The 17,138-nt window shown below is 40.7% G+C and overlaps 1 protein-coding gene across 1 annotated transcript; it reads right to left on the reverse strand.

Moving 5' to 3' along the window:
* Window positions 1–3,968: 3,968 nt before the first annotated feature.
* LOC138966050 (protein DEK-like) lies at window positions 3,969–17,092 on the reverse strand. The gene is made up of 12 exons (XM_070338140.1): window positions 17,010–17,092; window positions 15,661–15,889; window positions 14,649–14,804; window positions 13,815–13,891; window positions 12,225–12,319; window positions 11,360–11,502; window positions 10,211–10,467; window positions 9,255–9,375; window positions 7,863–7,936; window positions 7,539–7,622; window positions 6,784–6,852; window positions 3,969–6,339 (listed from the first exon to the last, which is right to left on the reverse strand). Exons 1-12 carry the CDS (start codon window positions 17,061–17,063, stop codon window positions 6,328–6,330), a joined length of 1,371 nt encoding a protein of 456 aa, XP_070194241.1. The 5' UTR covers window positions 17,064–17,092; the 3' UTR covers window positions 3,969–6,327.
* Window positions 17,093–17,138: the final 46 nt, after the last annotated feature.

Genomic DNA, 17,138 nt, shown 5'->3' on the forward strand with positions numbered 1-17,138 from the left:
CAGTCGTGCTGAATGGCCTAGTGGACGCCATTTGAGAACGGTCGTGCTGAATGGCCTAGTGGACGCCATTTGAGAACGGTCGTGCTGAATGGCCTAGTGGACGCCGTGCTGAATGGCCTAGTGGACGCCATTTGAGAACGGTCGTGCTGAATGGCCTCAGTGGTGGATGAGACGCCAGCCTCATATGCGGACGGTTAAGACGGTGTTCAAATCCCGGTCGCACCTGGTTGGTTAACGGGGGAGATTGTTCTGATCTCCCAGGTAAACTTATGTGCAGACCTGCTAGTGGCTTATCCCCCTTCGTGCACAAGACAAAGTACGCTAGGAAAAGATCCTGTAATTCATGTCCGAATTCGGTGGGTTATAGAACCATGCCAATACCAAGCATGCATCCTTAAGCGCTAATAATGGTCTAAGTGAAGACCCCGAGTGCTGTACAGAACAAAGAACAGAACGGTCGGGAGAACGTGTACAATACCGACCCGCCCAGACAACCTTTTCAGTATCAACTTACAAAATAAATGAAGCTTACCTTAGTAAATGAAGACTAATTGTGGTTTTATCAACCACAATGTAGAGAGGAAATGGATTACGTTATTCTTCTTACCTTGTGAAGATGTTAATAATCAAATCTTTTCTTTATTTGGTGTTTAACGTCGTTTTCAATCACGAAGGTGATATCGCAACGGGGGAAGGGGGGAGATGGGATAGAGCCACTTGTCAATTGTTTCTTGTTCACAAAAGCACTATTCAAAAATTTGCTCCAGGGGCTTGCAACGTAGTACAATATATTACCTTACTGGGAGAATGCAAGTTTCCAGCACAAAGGACTTAACATTTCTTACATACTGCTTGACTAAAATCTTTACAAAAATTGACTATCGTCTATACAAGAAACACTTAACAAGGGTAAAAGGAGAAACAAAATCCGTTCGTCGCCTCTTACGACATGCTGGGGAGCATCGGGTAAATTCTTTATCGCCCCAACCAATATGGGACTCCCCCTAACCCGCGGGGGGTCAAAATAATCAAATCAGTTAATGCACTAGGCTGTAGTTCAGCATGCTCGTTACCGAAGAGAAAATGTTATGAAGGAAAGGGAACCGCACGTCTTCCCCTGAATAAAACCACACGGTCTTACGTGATCCTATTCCTCTTAGTTTGTGGGAGATAAAACAATGTTTAATTCTGGCGTAGCTAGCCATCAAACTGTTTCATATACACTCTCGCTGACTTGCATAGCGAGAGGCTAGCCGCAAGTATTCTCGCGTGTTTGAAACACTCGTCTGCAGCACTTTGCATGATAGGGAAGACGTTGAATCGGTGTCATGCCTACTGACCGAAACTCTACTGACCGAAAAACTACATTATATGACTGAATACATCATGCGTGAGTGTGTCAGATTCTGAGTGTGTCAGATTGCGTGTGTGTGTGTGTATGTCGCGGCGTGCGTGCGTGTGTGTTCAAGTTGTACGTGCGTGTGTGTTTGTACGCGCGTGCGTTCGTGCGTGATTGCAACTTAATATTGCCAATAATCGCAAATAGTAGCCCCCCCCCCCCCCCCCCCCAACACTGTACACAAACACATCTTCATATCGACGTCGTCTTTGAATTTTGGCGTATTTGAGAGAATATTTCTAATGTAGAATGAATTACTTAATCTAAAGCACAAAAACATCAAAATCTGGCGCCAGGAATCGAGTTAGGCCAGAATTCCACATCGATATGTAGTTATTCGGCCACTAGGGTTTTGATCAGTAGAGTTTCGGTCAGTAGGGTTCGGCCAGTAGGCATGTAACCGTTGAATCGCAGACTGAACCATGCAGCAAATGAACGGACTGGGTGGCCGAGTGATAACGCACTGACTTGCGCTCGGAAGCGAGAGGTTGCGAGTTCGACCCTGGGTCAGGGCGTGAGCAATTTTCTCCCCCCTTTCCTAACCTAGGTGCTGGGTTCAAGTGCTAGTCTTTCGGATGAGACGAAAAACTGAGGTCCCTTCGTGTACACTACATTGGAGTGTGCACGTTAAAGATCCCACGATTGACAAAAGGGTCTTTCCTGGCAAAATTGTATAGGCATAGATAAAAATGTCCACCAAAATACCCGTGTGACGAGTAATAGGCCGTGAAAAGTAGGATATGCGCCGAAATGGCTGCGATCTGCTGGCCGATGTGAATGCGTGCGTGATGTATTGTGTAAAAAAATTCCATCTCACACAGCATAAATAAATCCCTGCGCCTTGAATATGTGCGCAATATAAATTGCATAAAATAAAAATAAAAAATAAAAAAATAAATCCCTGCGCTTAGAACTGTACCCACGGAATATGCGCGATATAAGCCTCATATTGATTGATTGATTGATTGAGTCCGAGTTTATTGAATGTGAATGTTTGCATCCTTGTAATACTCATAAATTGTTGTCATTGATCTTTCCGTGTCTATTTGAGGGATTATCTCTTGTAAGACTGGTCCGGATTTGACTGATGTTGCGATTATGTGTTACTATAATTTTTGGTTTTTATCTCGGCCTGCTCTCAATGTGAACAGAATAATTTCTTTCTTTTTCTTTATTTGGTGTTTAACGTCGTTTTCAACCACGAAGGTTATATCGCGACGGGGAAAGGGGGGGGAAGATGGGATAGAGCCACTTGTCAATTGTTTCTTGTGCACAAAAGCACTAATCAAAAATTTGCTCACCTTAGTATTTATTACCTTACTGGGAGAATGCAAGTTTCCAGTACAAAGGACTTAACATTTCTTACATACTGCTTGACTAAAATCTTTACAACAAGAAGAGCAAACGCTCGATCGAGTCACTTTCGCAGTTCTGAATATTATATGAGGCATCAGATGGACAGGAAGAAATTGCTATTCACAACACAATACAGATGTAAATAATTTGATGTAAAGAATAATCCTATAAAGTTTGAATCAAATCCGATGAATAGTTTCAGAGATATGATATTTCAATTTTTTTCCTTCAAGACATACCTGTGACCTTGAAAAAGGTCAAAGGTCACCAAAGCAGACGTCAAAGTGTAGAGGTCACTGGGAGTCACGTTCACATAAAATTTGAGCCCGGTCACTTTTATAGTTTCCGAGAAAAGCCCAACGTTAAGTTGTGTGTTGCCGAACAGAAAAGGCTAGTTATCTCCCTTGTTTTTCTGATAACGTTCGTAAAAGGCTACAGATGTAAATACTTTGATGTAAAGAATAATCCTACAAAGTTTCAATCACATCCGATGAACTTTGTCAAAGATATAAAATGTCTAATTTTTCCTTTGACGCTGACCTGTGACCTTGAAAAAGGTCAAAGGTCAACGAAACCATCGTTAAAGTGTAGAGGTCATTGGAGGTCACGACTAAACAAAATATGAGCCGGATCGCTTTGATAGTTTCCGAGAAAAGTCCAACGTTAAGGTGGTGTCTACGGCCGGCCGGCCGGCCAGACTAACACTGACCGATTACATAGAGTCACTTTTTCTCAAGTGACTCAAAAATTGACTATATTCTAAACAAGAAACACTTAACAAGGGTAAAAAGAGAAACAGAATCCGTTAGTCGCCTCTTACGACATGCTGGGGAGCATCGGGTACATTCTTCCCCCTAACCCGCGGGGTTAAGGCTGGGTGTCATACAATCTGTCCCTGGAACTAACCACAGGAGCTTGTATCCAACCACCGGTCGATAATTATTTACTCCTGCATGCTTATTACTTACTGCTGCATGCTTACCCTTACTACTACTATTTATTAGTAAATAGTAGTAGTAAGGAGACTGTATGGAATAAGGAGTAAATAATGATTGACCGGCAATTGGATACAAGCTCCTGTGGAACTAACAAAACAAACACCGCCATCAAATCATACTAACACCAATATGCTTAAGAAGTCAAAATTGAAATAAAAAACATTAATATGGAGTTTAGAGAGAGAGAAAAAAAGAGGAAAACACTCAACAAAATCTGAAAATTTAAAATTCAAACTTTATTTTATTTGTATTTCTACATGACATGTACAATTAAGATATTAAAAAAAAAATTCATTCATCAAGGACTTCACTGCAACAAGTAATAAAATAGCATAGCCAACATTTCTTGTTTCATAGAAACCCATGCTGCTAATGTGCCTTTCCTAACAATTCCACACAAACATTTTTCTTTTATGATCCTAAAGAAGCATTACCATTTCTAGACCGGCTGCTTAAATCTGAATTCATTATGCAGAAATATATTAAAATGTTATAACAAGCCTTCTGATATCTGCATGTTTGTGTTAATGCTGTGAAGTACAGACAGTATCATCATCATGAAATCATTCATTTTTAAGTTGAAATAAGTTTCCAAGACGTCACCATCAGAGGCACAAATGTAGTTTTCCAAAGTAACCCAACAGCTGACGCGATGATGAAAACATTCACTCAGGGTGACTGACACGGTCATGAAACCATTCACACACAGGCAGACCAGTTATTCATTTGTGATAGCAATAAAAAGTATGGCAGTGACTAAAGAATTATGGGTTTTCCAGTAATTTCACCTCTTTGATCAATGTAGTTCAACCACCAATTCAAAAATATAAAACGTGATAGTGAAAATTAAGAACATGAGCATATTTAAAAACAGAGTTTCAAACACACTTGCCCCTATATGAACAAAATATACACAGGCTTGCGGATCAATAGCAACTACATTCAACAAACGCTCACGCCAGTATTCAATTTTCTACATTTTCATTTTGAGTTCTGCATTTACACTCCTATGCCTTGTACCAAGCTTCATTCACACAGGACGAAACGACATTTATATTTTGTGTGAAATAGATATTCAGACATGTCATATTGCGGTGGATGGGCTTACGTCACTTGAAGCTGAGGCAAGCATTGATTAGCAGAGATATGTGATGACGCATCACAGTTGTGCCTACAGAAAGCATATCAAAGGAACACTGCCACTTGTCAGAGCTCTTTTCAATACCGCCATGTGTGCTTGCCACAGTTTCAAGCGGGGCAACTCTCCCACAGCCCACAAAACCCCTGACAAAGTTATTTTCAGAAACTCTATTCTCATTGAAAAACAACCCCCCCCCCCCTCCTAACCAATGAGTCGCTACTTCTACCAGATGGTGGAGGTCGAAAGAGCATGAACAACAGAGAAGACCCCCCCCCCCCCCCCCCAACAAAAAAAAACCCAAACAACTAACCATAAAAGCAAACCCTACTTCTCCAGTTTTACCAGCTAAAGACACTGACTAAATGTTGATTCTGAACTGACAGATTTGCACTCATCTTCTTTTGTGAAACCTAATGCAAACTGTAGACGATTACCAGAAATTAGAAAGGACAGTCTTATATCATTTTCTTCTGCAGTTTTAAAAATCTAAAAAAATAGATTTTGATTACCTGGTCATCGTTATTCTCAGTTATATTACAATAACGCCCTTCAGATTAGCACTACCTTAGTGGGAGATGGAGAACTAGCAAACTTCCAAAGCCAGATGGCATTTCTAGAATAAACAAATTTATCCATTTACTTTTAGTGTATTCCTTGCAAATCAAGTCTTTTAGAAGAAAGCTAACCAACAATGTGTGCAGCACTCTCACTCCAAGCATCATCCACAGTTACCCACCAGCCACAATCATCAGCACCACACCAGCAAACACAACTTCAATCATCTTCCCCTTGCTCTCCAGAGCCCACAGCTACGGAGCGTAGCACCAGAGATACTGTAAAAAAGAGATCACTCTGTCTTGGTGGCCATACTATGGAATTGGAATCCAGAAGTTGTAGTGTTAGCAAACTCAAGGGACTTCGAATCATCAAATGTGTGCAGAAATGGCAGTAGCGCCAGATATACTGTAAAAAAGATATCAAAGCATCAACATTTTGCAGAAATCGTAGTTTTAGCACAACCGAGGGACTTGAAAGCATCAAATTGTGATACATGCATTGTTGCAATATGCGGTCTTGACCAGCTTGGCCCTGGTATCACATGCTTCAAGCATGTCCCATCTTTTGCACCTGTACTATGTGACCAAGATGTCTGATGTGAAATATTAGGTATATTGAGACAGCATCACTTTCAGGCTCGAAAGAATCATCTCTCTTTTATGGTATCTCTGGTATCACCTAGCACCGAGCAGTGAAGCAAAGAACAACGGTGACTGAGTGATAAAGGTGACGGCATGGCGAGGGAAGGGAGAGCATTCGACTCATTGCACGCAGTCTCCCTGACAACCCGCAGGGAGAAACTCAACATCAAAATCTTGCTGCTGCCATTAAGAGTGTGGAAACAACTCCACGTCTGCTCCAATCTTTTCTCGCTCTCAGGAGATGATCTGCAACACAACAAGGTATGCGTGTGAAGTTGCAACAAGATTTGAAGGGTGGCATTGTAAACTCATTTCAATCCCATTGTCATACTCAATGACAAGAACAGACGAAATGTAAATCATCAAATACAACGGCAGAACATGTAACATCCAACAAGCAATACATTCTTGGATTTACACTGAAGACAAGAGAACAACAAAATTCATCGTTTTCAGTAACTTTCCTGGGATATCCCTGTGCACGAAACAAACTTCAGCCGTTCTGTCGATGAACATAACTGCCCTTTCAAGTCTATGGATCTGCTCCTCAGCAGCTGATTTTTGAACAAACAAAGGCAGTGTGAAGCACAAGACAGCAGAACAAAGGCAGTGTGAAGCACAAGACAGCAGAACAAAGGCAGTGTGAAGCACAAGACAGCAGGCAGAATGAGCACCTGGATGACCACTCACCTCCCTTACTGTTGTCTTGATAAAGTCTTTCCTATCCGTCAGATCGAAGCTGGGGTATTTTTCGTACACCTGAAGAAAAGCGTACAAAATTGAGGTTGTGGTATATATCTAATGAAACCATTATGAATCTTCAGCACAAACACATCATGTTGACCCTTGCATAGACACAAACACATCATGTTGACCCTTGCATAGACACAAACACATCATGTTGACCCTTGCATAGACACAATACTGCAGGCAGACCAACACAGGTATAGCTGCTCTGAAGAAAGAACCGGCAACAACAACAAAAATACAGAAAGCATCCCCAACCCCCTCCCCCCCTTTCCATCCATTTTCATACTTCTCAAATATTATTCTTACTAACCACCCAAAAAGTACCACTTCAAACATTTTATCTTGTTCTTATTTCATTACTTATCCTTCCACTGCTGGAAAATTCAGGTGGCTTCCTCCCAGTGGAAAGCTAGCAGGAACAAGAGTGGCGCTAAAAAGCACTACAGTGTGGGTTTTTATAGGTTTAATCAGCCACCTACACTTACGGCTGAATGACTGAGGTCTTTTACATGCCAGCGTTGGGACACGAGGCTGGGACATGGATACCGTTGACTGGATTTGAACCCGTGATCCTTGATCACCAGTCCAGCGCTCTACCAACTGAGCTACCAGGCTCCTTTGCTGAGCAAACTTCATAGCCATCATGAGAACCACAGCACTACAAATGACAAGGGTAAAGTTACAATCCACGTTACCTGCTTCACAACCGTCTTCATCGTGACCTCCTCCAAGTTGGCACCCTCTAAAATCTTCTTGATGAAGTCCTTCAAAACAGAATTCTGCACACAACAGAAAACATACAAACATTAACAGGATTCGTACAGATTATTTGTTAGAATACTATCTTTACGAATTGTTTATGATTTGGCTTTTGTGTGTGTGTGTGTGTGTGTGCGTGACAAAAAAAACACCATAGAATTATCGGAGAGAGAGAGAGAGAGGGGGGGGGTTGGGGGAGGAGGGTGAGGAAGAGGAGAAGGAACAAACATTGAATGTGTGAGATGGGAGATAGAACTTACACTTGGGGGGTCTTCCTTCTTTGGTACAAGAGGTTCGTCCTCTGAATCACTGTCATCCGAGTCTGAAACTGAACCTGGATAGAAGAACAGAAGGCAATGTGAAATATTGCAATAAAGCCATCAGCAAGTCCACTCATGTTTTTGTTTTGTTTTAATATTTTGCAGCTCTCCATTTTCCAGACATAAAAAACCCAAAAGTACCAATAGTGAATGTTTTCTGTAATTCAGACCTGGGAACCCCTGTTTTGTACTTGGAGTATTCTCAAACAAACCTGGCGTATCTTCAGAAAAATGAGCGTACTCCACACAACATTTGAACATTGATGGTTCAAACATGCTTCCCACGCGTCCGTTGTACAGTTAATTATGTTTACCAATACATTTAAAACATATGCTTCTTTCAATGTTTAATGACAAAAGCTGTAATCATTGACCAAATTCCGAGCAAGAGTTATTTTTAAGCATTAAAATATACAGTGCCCCAGTCAATAGTTATATACAGTGCCCCAGTCAATAGTTATATACAGTGCCCCAGTCAATAGTTATATACAGTGCCCCAGTCAATAGTTATATACAGTGCCCCAGTCAATAGTTATATACAGTGCCCCAGTCAATAGTTATATACAGTGCCCCAGTCAATAGTTATATACAGTGCCCCAGTCAATAGTTATATACAGTGCCCCAGTCAATAGTTATATACAGTGCCCCAGTCAATAGTTATATACAGTGCCCCAGTCAATAGTTATATACAGTGCCCCAGTCAATAGTTATATACAGTGCCCCAGTCAATAGTTACATACAGTGCCCCAGTCAATAGTTATATACAGTGCCCCAGTCAATAGTTATATACAGTGCCCCAGTCAATAGTTATATACAGTGCCCCAGTCAATAGTTATATACAGTGCCCCAGTCAATAGTTATATACAGTGCCCCAGTCAATAGTTATATACAGTGCCCCAGTCAATAGTTATATACAGTGCCCCAGTCAATAGTTATATACAGTGCCCCAGTCAATAGACAGAAATGCGCATGTGAAGAAAAGTAGTCTAGAAATTTTTCTCATTGTAATTTTTTTCAACCAACCGTACTGATCGTATTTTAGACAAAAGGCGTACAAAATACGGCGAAATCTTATGGGTTCCCAGGTCTGCTGATCGTATTTTAGACAAAAGGCGTACAAAATACGGCGAAATCTTATGGGTTCCCAGGTCTGCTGATCGTATTTTAGACAAAAGGCGTACAAAATACGGCGAAATTGTTTGGGTTCCCAGGTCTGGTAATTATAAGGTTTCACCTGAACTGATCAAAATGTTCAGTAAATAAATATTTAAAAAATGACAACAAATGATTCTGTTTCACAAAATAAGGCTCTCTCTCAGCCCTTGGACTTACTTTTCTTTTTGGACTCTTTCTTTTCTGTCTTGGCCGCTTTAACCTGCTTTCCATTCTGTTTCTTGGCCGGTGCTTTCTTCGCTGGTGCTTTTTTCTCAACTTTGGCCTTCTTCTTTGGAGGCTGTGAACAAATAAACATGTTAAGATGAAAATGTTAAATGATCCTTCAACTGGTATATTACTATTGTTAAAGGCACATGAAACTGTTTAGCATCTTAGGGGTTTGAGTTCACAACTGTACAACTTCTGAATGAGACAATCTCACATAGCCATGTAACTATGACTAGCTCACTGTAACAACACTTCATTCCAAAGCGGATCAAGCTGCGATTGCATCGCATGCCATGCTGTGGTAGCTGCAGAGAACAGAGCGTTCAATATTTTCTACAATATAATTGTAAGTCAGAACACTCACAATTGAACTTTTGTTTAAAGATATTTATAGAAAGGATGACAGTGATTTTTGAACTTTAAAAGTGCGGATCAACAATCTGCCTCGGCAAAAAGCGTATGCTTGCTTACAATGAATTTGAGCGTTGTGACTGCTTGTTGGTTATGAACCCATCAGCAATGGTCTCTCATGCAAGGAACATCCAATCGCAAGATGGAATTTTAGTATTTAAAGCAGATAAATTTAAGGCATGACCTTTGCTCAGTTATTTACACAAGGCTGTTGCAGACATTTAAAATACCTTTTTTTTTAACACTGCAGTCTTGAAAGAATACTCAATAGTCTCAATTGATTGAATCTGTTTTCAACTTCGTTCTACTAGTACTTATATCTCCACTGCAGTTACTTCTTAGCACTTTCCTCTCCCTCACAACTCTTCCGTTGTACACAGAAATAATTAATTATACATTTCTCTCAATTTGCCTGCCTGTTTTCAAACATTACTAAACCACTCTATCAGTATGAAGTCAGTTCTTTTTCACACAAAACGTTTAAAAAAGCATACCGCCTCCTCCTCTTCTTCCTCCTCTTCTTCCTCCTCCTCCTCTTCAGAGTCAGACTTTGCTGCTTTCTTTGCTTCCTTCTTTACTTCCTTCTTGTCTTCCTCCTCCTCCTCCTCCTCCTCTTCTTTGTTGTCGTCGTCATCGTCAGAGTCGGAGATGTCCGACACTACGTCTTTGTTGGCTGGTGACTTCTTCTCTTTTTTTTTTGATGTCCTCTTTCTCTTAAGGGTGCCTTTCTCGCCATCACCCTTGGACCTCCCTGAAAACAACTGCAATTTTAATTTTTAACCCACAGAAACTTATTCATTCTTTCACACTGCTTGCGAGGGGGGAAGTGGCCTAGTGGATAAGATATCGGCCTCCTAATCGGAAGGTTGTGAGTTCAAATCCCGGCCGCGGTTGCCTGGTGGGTTAAGGGTGAAGATTTTTCCGATCTCCCAGGTCAACTCATGAGTAGACCTGCTAGTGCCTTATTCCCCTTTGTGTGTACACGCAAGCACAAGACCAAGTGCACACAGAAAAGATCCTGTAATCCATGTCAGAGTTGGATGGGTTATAGAAACACGAAAATACCCAGTATGGTTCCCTTGAAAGCGGCGCATGGCTGCCTGAATGGCGGGGTAAAAACGATCGTACACGTAAAATTGAAAACACACTCGTGCAAAAACATGGGTGAACGTGGGAGTTTGGGTGAACGTGGGAGTTTCAGCCCATGAACGAAGAAGAAGACACGGCTTGCCTTGAAACTAAATAGTGAACAACAAATAGACGATATTTGGAAATAATTGCTTTATTTGAGGCAAGCTTTCCCATGTGACATTATAGGCCAGTCACAAGCTTTCTTTCTTTCTTTCTTTATTTGGTGTTTAACGTCGTTTTCAACCACGGAGGTTATATCGCGACGGGCCAGTCACAAGCAAGGGGTCTGTCTCCACACATGAACAAAGAGCATGTGGCAAGACACACCCCTTGCTAGTGACTGGCAATGGCATAATGATGATACATGGGAAAGCTTGCCTTCATACAAGCAAGAGAATTCAATCTTTCACAACCCATACAAACCAGAGTTTTTTCCCCCGAAATTAATCTATCATATAAGCTGTCATTATTTTAATTACATTATTATTATTCCACTGATAACCAGCACTCACTTTTCTTTTTCTGCTGGACTGTGAGACCCGAGCTTGAAGGTTTTAGCAGAAAGTCCATGATACGTTCCACGATGTCATGCTTAGTTCCTTTTCTTTCCACGTCCAGGACCTCGCAGATTAGCTTCAGGCCCGGTAACGTCATCCTGCACAAAAGATTTATGCTTACATTTGCACCACTTTTCACCATTCCAAGAAGATTGATGGTCACATTTGCACCACTCCAAAATAAATGCTCACATTTGCACCACTTTTCATACATCCAAGAAGATTTATGCTCACATTTGCAGCACTTTTCACCATTCCAAGAAGATTTATGCTCACATTCGCACCACTTTATGTTGCTGAGTTTACAGCAAATTAACTTGATAGAAAACATTTTTCGGCAAGGGAAACAACTCCTTTTCCCCCCAGGTAAGGTGTGTACGGGCCATTACACAATGCCTTGAAAAACAAGAGGAGTTGCTCAACTCCTTTTTTTCCCAGGCATCCACACATGTTATGAAGACAAAGCTGGGAATGATGAAATTCGGCAGAGGCTACATCATCACAATTAGTCCCTTGACTGGGAAAGTTGTCGGGCGGATGTGAGGAGAGGGGAGACGCTCCATTCATGTAACATTAACAGACCACCGTCAACTTCTTAACGAAATGAATTTTGACACAAGTTAATTATGCAACAAATAGTGCCCCAACTAAATGGCAATGTGTAAGTTTTCTGTAACTGTCCGTGTGACAGGCTAAAAAAAACAAGAACTCCTTGCTTTTGTTGACAAGCACAAAAGAGTTTATGAAGAGTTACACCCCCCCCCCCCCCAAAAAAAAAAATCACCTCACACACATACAACAAATAAAACGAATAACATACTTGTTCAATGCCGTCATTCGCTTGTCAAACTCCTTGTCCCCCTTGGCAAAGGTGAACCCACTGAACTGCCGGATGTTCTTTTTCACTTCAGTATTCTGTAAAGAAGACAAAAGCAATTACCACTGCACAATACTTTTTAAAATGTTTCTTTTGAAAAAAAAAAAGTACTAGCAGTGTCCAAGTGCACGTATTCTTAAAGTGAGCTTTGTCTCTGTGTAAGGATTAAGCCAATCCTATCAAGTGTTATGCATCTGCGCACACCATTATCTTTAAAGATGCTGAAATGTAAAAAAAACAAGTCGCGTAAGGCGAAAATACAATATTTAGTCAAGTAGCTGCCATTTTTCAGCAAGACCGTATGCTCGTAGCATCGTCAGTCCACCGCTCATGGCAAAGGCAGTGAAATTGACAAGAAGAGCGGGGTAGTAGTTGCGCTAAGAAGGATAGCACGCTTTTCTGTACCTCTCTTTGTTTTAACTTTCTGAGCGTGTTTTTAATCCAAACATATCATATCTATATGTTTTTGGAATCAGGAACCGACAAGGAATAAGATGAAAGTGTTTTTAAATTGATTTGGACAATTTAATTTTGATAATAATTTTTATATATTTAATTTTCAGAGCTTGTTTTTAATCCGAATACAACATATTTATATGTTTTTGGAATCAGCAAATGATGGAGAATAAGATAAACGTAAATTTGGATCGTTTTATAAATTTTTTTTTTTTTTTTTTTACAATTTTCCGATTTTTAATGACCAAAGTCATTAATTAATTTTTAAGCCACCAAGCTGAAATGCAATACCAAACCCCGGGCTTCGTCGAAGATTACTTGACCAAAATTTCAACCAATTTGGTTGAAAAATGAGGGCGTGACAGTGCCGCCTCAACTTTCACGAAAAGCCGGATATGACGTCATCAAAGACATTTATCAAAAAAATGAAAAAAAATGTATGGGGATTTCATACCCAGGAACTCTCATGTCAAATTTCATAAAGATCGGTCCAGTAGTTTAGTCTGAATCGCTCTACACACACGCACATACACCACGACCCTCGTTTCGATTCCCCCTCGATGTTAAAATATTTAGTCAAAACTTGGACTAAATATAAAAACACAGGATTTTCCCAAAATAGTTTAGATGTTGACATTTTTAAGAAGTTGAAATAAAACTTTGCTTGTTGTGATCACAGAATCTTTAGGAATGAATACATTTTCAAGCAAAATCATAATTCGTATATTATGAAAAGAGTCGGCCAGCAGCTACCTTAGGCACACAAAAAAATGTTGGTTACGACAGACTATTTTTTCCCGCCAACCCTAAAACTCCCCCCCCCCCCCCTTTCTCCAAAAAAATTTGGGCAAATTTTACGAACCATACTCATTACTGAGACTAAGGGAAGTAAGCTCCTTTGAACTCGACATCACAAGTGACAGTTGCAATGGCGGCTTCGACGTTTTCATATTATTATGTCAACTAAAAATTTTAAAAATGTAAAAAAAGACTACCTACCAACACTACTTTTGTTGGAGACGTTACCCAAAACAAACATTCTATCTATGCCTTATCAAACAGTAGCACAAAACTTACACCTCCTACTCTGTTGAAAAGGATTCGATGAAGCGTCTTCAAGTCTGCAGCCTTGGTCTGGACCAATTTGAACTCCACTGAAATTGAAAGAAGAAATCATCATGCACACAATTATTAATTAAGCCACAGCACCAACTGATCGGGTTAAGAACAAGCAAACAGGAACAGTCATGTGAAAGAAAAGGTACCCCCAAAAGATCCATGAACCAACAAAATTAAAAATTAAATCATTGTACCTGGTTCAGGTCGACTTCACAATATACCTTCCTTCACCTGCTACTTCTGGAGGGGGGGGGGGGGGGGGGGGGGGGGGGGGGGGGGGGACGACGACGGACGGACATTCATCCAGCTAGTCATTATCTGTTCTTTGTAAGTATGCATACTCACACACTCAGAAAGCAACCAGTCAAAACAAGCTTAGGCCAAAAAAAAAAAAAAAAAGGTCTGTTTACGGTAACATAAGGTGAAAAAATAGGGTCGGTAGGTCGGCTTTTTTCCCCCATTTTTTCCCCCCCCCCTCTCTATGTTGTTTTACAGTTCATTTCTTCTCATCAATCCCTGTTTTTGCCCAACATAACTATAAACAGTACTTTGAGCTTACCTCCCTTCTGTCGTCTGCTGTTTGAGCGCAAACAGCTCTATTTTGGATGCGTTTTTTTTTCTTCAGACGATCCAAAAAAAAGATTAGGGTCGGGCCTAAAAACTAGGGTCGGTCGGGTTACCGTAAACAGACCTTTTTTTTTTTTGGGCCTTAAACTAAGCATAATGACTGCATTTGATATGTCAGGAAGACACCGGTCATTCCAACCCTAAAAATCAAGGAAACAACAGTACCTCTTGGACAATCTCCCAGTTTTGTCCCCTTTCCGTCTGGGATGTCCACCTTCTTTTTCTCCGAGTTTGGCAATGTGATGGTCATTGAGAGACGCTCGACTTTCTTCTTCTCCCTCTTGCCCGATGTCAGAATAACGGGCCTCTCCAACAGGCCCACTGCACAGAAAGATGGGTGTGTAACAACAAAGGGGAAGATGGTTCAATTCCCAGGACAGAGTAACCCCCCTTTTAGGTCCCTTCATTTAAGACTCCCTCCTTTTTAAGACCTTGTTTTCTCAGACTTTCTGTTCACAACCTCTGAAAAATTACCCCATTTTAAAGGCACAGTAAGCCTTCCGTAAACCATCACAGACACTGTCAGCCTTTTACACACAGTACAAACACCCTTTCGTTTGAACACTCACCCCTTGAGAACATCCTACGTGCCCTATGTAAAGAGCGAGCAATTTTGAAAGAATTTATTTTTGCATGGCGAGCCCGATTGTCGGATCAGACAATCGGGCGGCGCGTTTTGGCGCTAGACCAAACTTTTAAAATCTAAATAATAAATCGACAGCTTGTTACACAAACATTCTTAAATCATAAAAGAATTATTTTTTCATCAAGACAAGATCAGTACAACTCGAAGTTTTGAAATTAAAAAAAAATATAACTGGGAAGTGTGTCCCGCAGAACGTGGTTCTCGTACAAGACGAACGTCCTGCATGTCGCCAGATTTCTTTGAACGTTCAACCGCCACCGCTCAGTTTGTGTGACTCGCAGCCGTTTGTTGCGTTTTAGATTCAGAGAAAATACCGGAACAAAATTGGCTGCCAGTATGACCTACCGGTTGATTTTTAGAACCGGTTTGTTTTTGCTGGTAGAACAATAAAACCAGTACTCTGAGTTGGACTCTTAATGGTTCCAATGACCAGCCTACCGGTTTTTTTTCTGGACTGTTTGCATCATAAAAGTTTGGGTACCGGTTTGAAAAAATACTAGCGCCATCACTATCAATATGCTATTTACGTACATGGAGGTTCTTCCTCGTCTTCTTCATCTTCCTCCTCTTGCTTTTTGGGTTTCTCTTTTTTTGCTGGTGACTCCACTTTCGTCTTTGTAGGTAACTCCACTTTCGTCTTTGTGGGTGATTCCACTTTTGTCTTCGTGGGCGATTCCACTTTCGTCTTTGCAGGTGAATCTGCTCCGCTCTCTTTTTGGCCAGCTACTTTGTTGTCTCCATTTTCTGAGACTATCTCCATCTGCACATGTACAATGAGTAATTGTCTTTAAACAACAGGAAAAGTGAAAACTACAAACACACTGCGGTATACATTTAAAAAGGGCCTAAAAAAAAATAGGTGTGGTTACGGTAACCCGACCTACCCTATTTTTAGGGGCCGACCCTATAACTTTTTATTACATTATTTTGTAAAAAAAACAAACAAAAAAAACGAGTGCAGAAAACGCAATGAAAGCGAAAGCGCTCGAGTTGCACACTTATTTCCCTGTCAAGTAGGTTTAATTTGTACATATTAGAAAAAAAAAGTTAAAAAAAAAGTGATTGCCTACCTTCCTACCCTATTTTTTTTGGCTATGTTACCTTAACCACACCTATTTTTTTGTTGCCCAAGCACCAATGATGATGCTCTCCACAGAACCTCTGGAGTAAATCTATAAGTATAATATAATTAACTGTAGCAGTTCTAAAACTTCTGTTATCAGTGTATGAAATGAAACCCAACTTTGAGGAACATTTCAATTTATCAGCCACAATGCAATTCTTTCCAAGTGAAAGTTTGGCGAGACCCTGGCTTTTTCTCACAACAGCCGATTTCTGAAAAACCCAACATGAATTTGGTACATCAGGGGAAGTAATTCTGGCCAAGCCACATCAATTTTAAATGAAATCGCCTAACGAACAAATATTTTGCAGCAAAGATTACAGTCTGGGTTAAGTTCTCCAACGACAGCTTTTGCCTAAACGAACAATTGCGCAATGCTACGCGTCATACAATGATACAGCCTCAACCTGCGAAGAGACAGCGAGGCTGCAGACACGAGGCGACGTGTACCAGTTTGGTTGTACTCCCTCTCCCTTAACATACACACACAGAAAATCTAATATTTGCACCAATTTGCTTTGATGAGTTTACTCAAAACGTAAAAGTATTAACATTCCTGCCCATGGTGATCACGCAAAATCCTGGAAAGTAAACAATGGACTGACATCTCTGTCTCAAGTAAGACATCCCTTACGGAAGACCACTTTTAAACGCAAATATTTCAGAACTCCCCCGGGTACATGACCTGAAACTTAACAGATCAATGGTCTGCATAAAACAAAAGAATAATACGCAAACAACAAGAGTAAAATTTCACCTCATCCTTTTCAGGAGAACTCATATTATCGCTTTCTGACATGGTGAACGACATGAAATGGCGGCAAAATGGCGTACGGATTGAAATCGACCAATGAAATGCGAGAACATTTTAGAGCAGAATCCAAAA

The sequence above is a fragment of the Littorina saxatilis genome, linkage group LG5 (assembly GCF_037325665.1).
Source record: "Littorina saxatilis isolate snail1 linkage group LG5, US_GU_Lsax_2.0, whole genome shotgun sequence".
Taxonomy (NCBI): Eukaryota; Metazoa; Mollusca; class Gastropoda; order Littorinimorpha; family Littorinidae; genus Littorina; species Littorina saxatilis.

Bases quoted from the DNA above. Each gene is read 5' to 3' on its own strand.
- LOC138966050 (XM_070338140.1), bottom strand. From the start codon at position 17,063: ATGTCGTTCACCATGTCAGAAAGCGATAATATGAGTTCTCCTGAAAAG. The intron at 9,376-10,210 runs GTATGCTTTTTT...ATTTGTTCACAG, and splicing joins AGGAAGAAGAGGAGGAGGCG to CCTCCAAAGAAGAAGGCCAA. The intron at 7,623-7,862 runs GTAAGTTCTATC...TGTTGTGTGCAG, and splicing joins AGAAGGAAGACCCCCCAAGT to AATTCTGTTTTGAAGGACTT.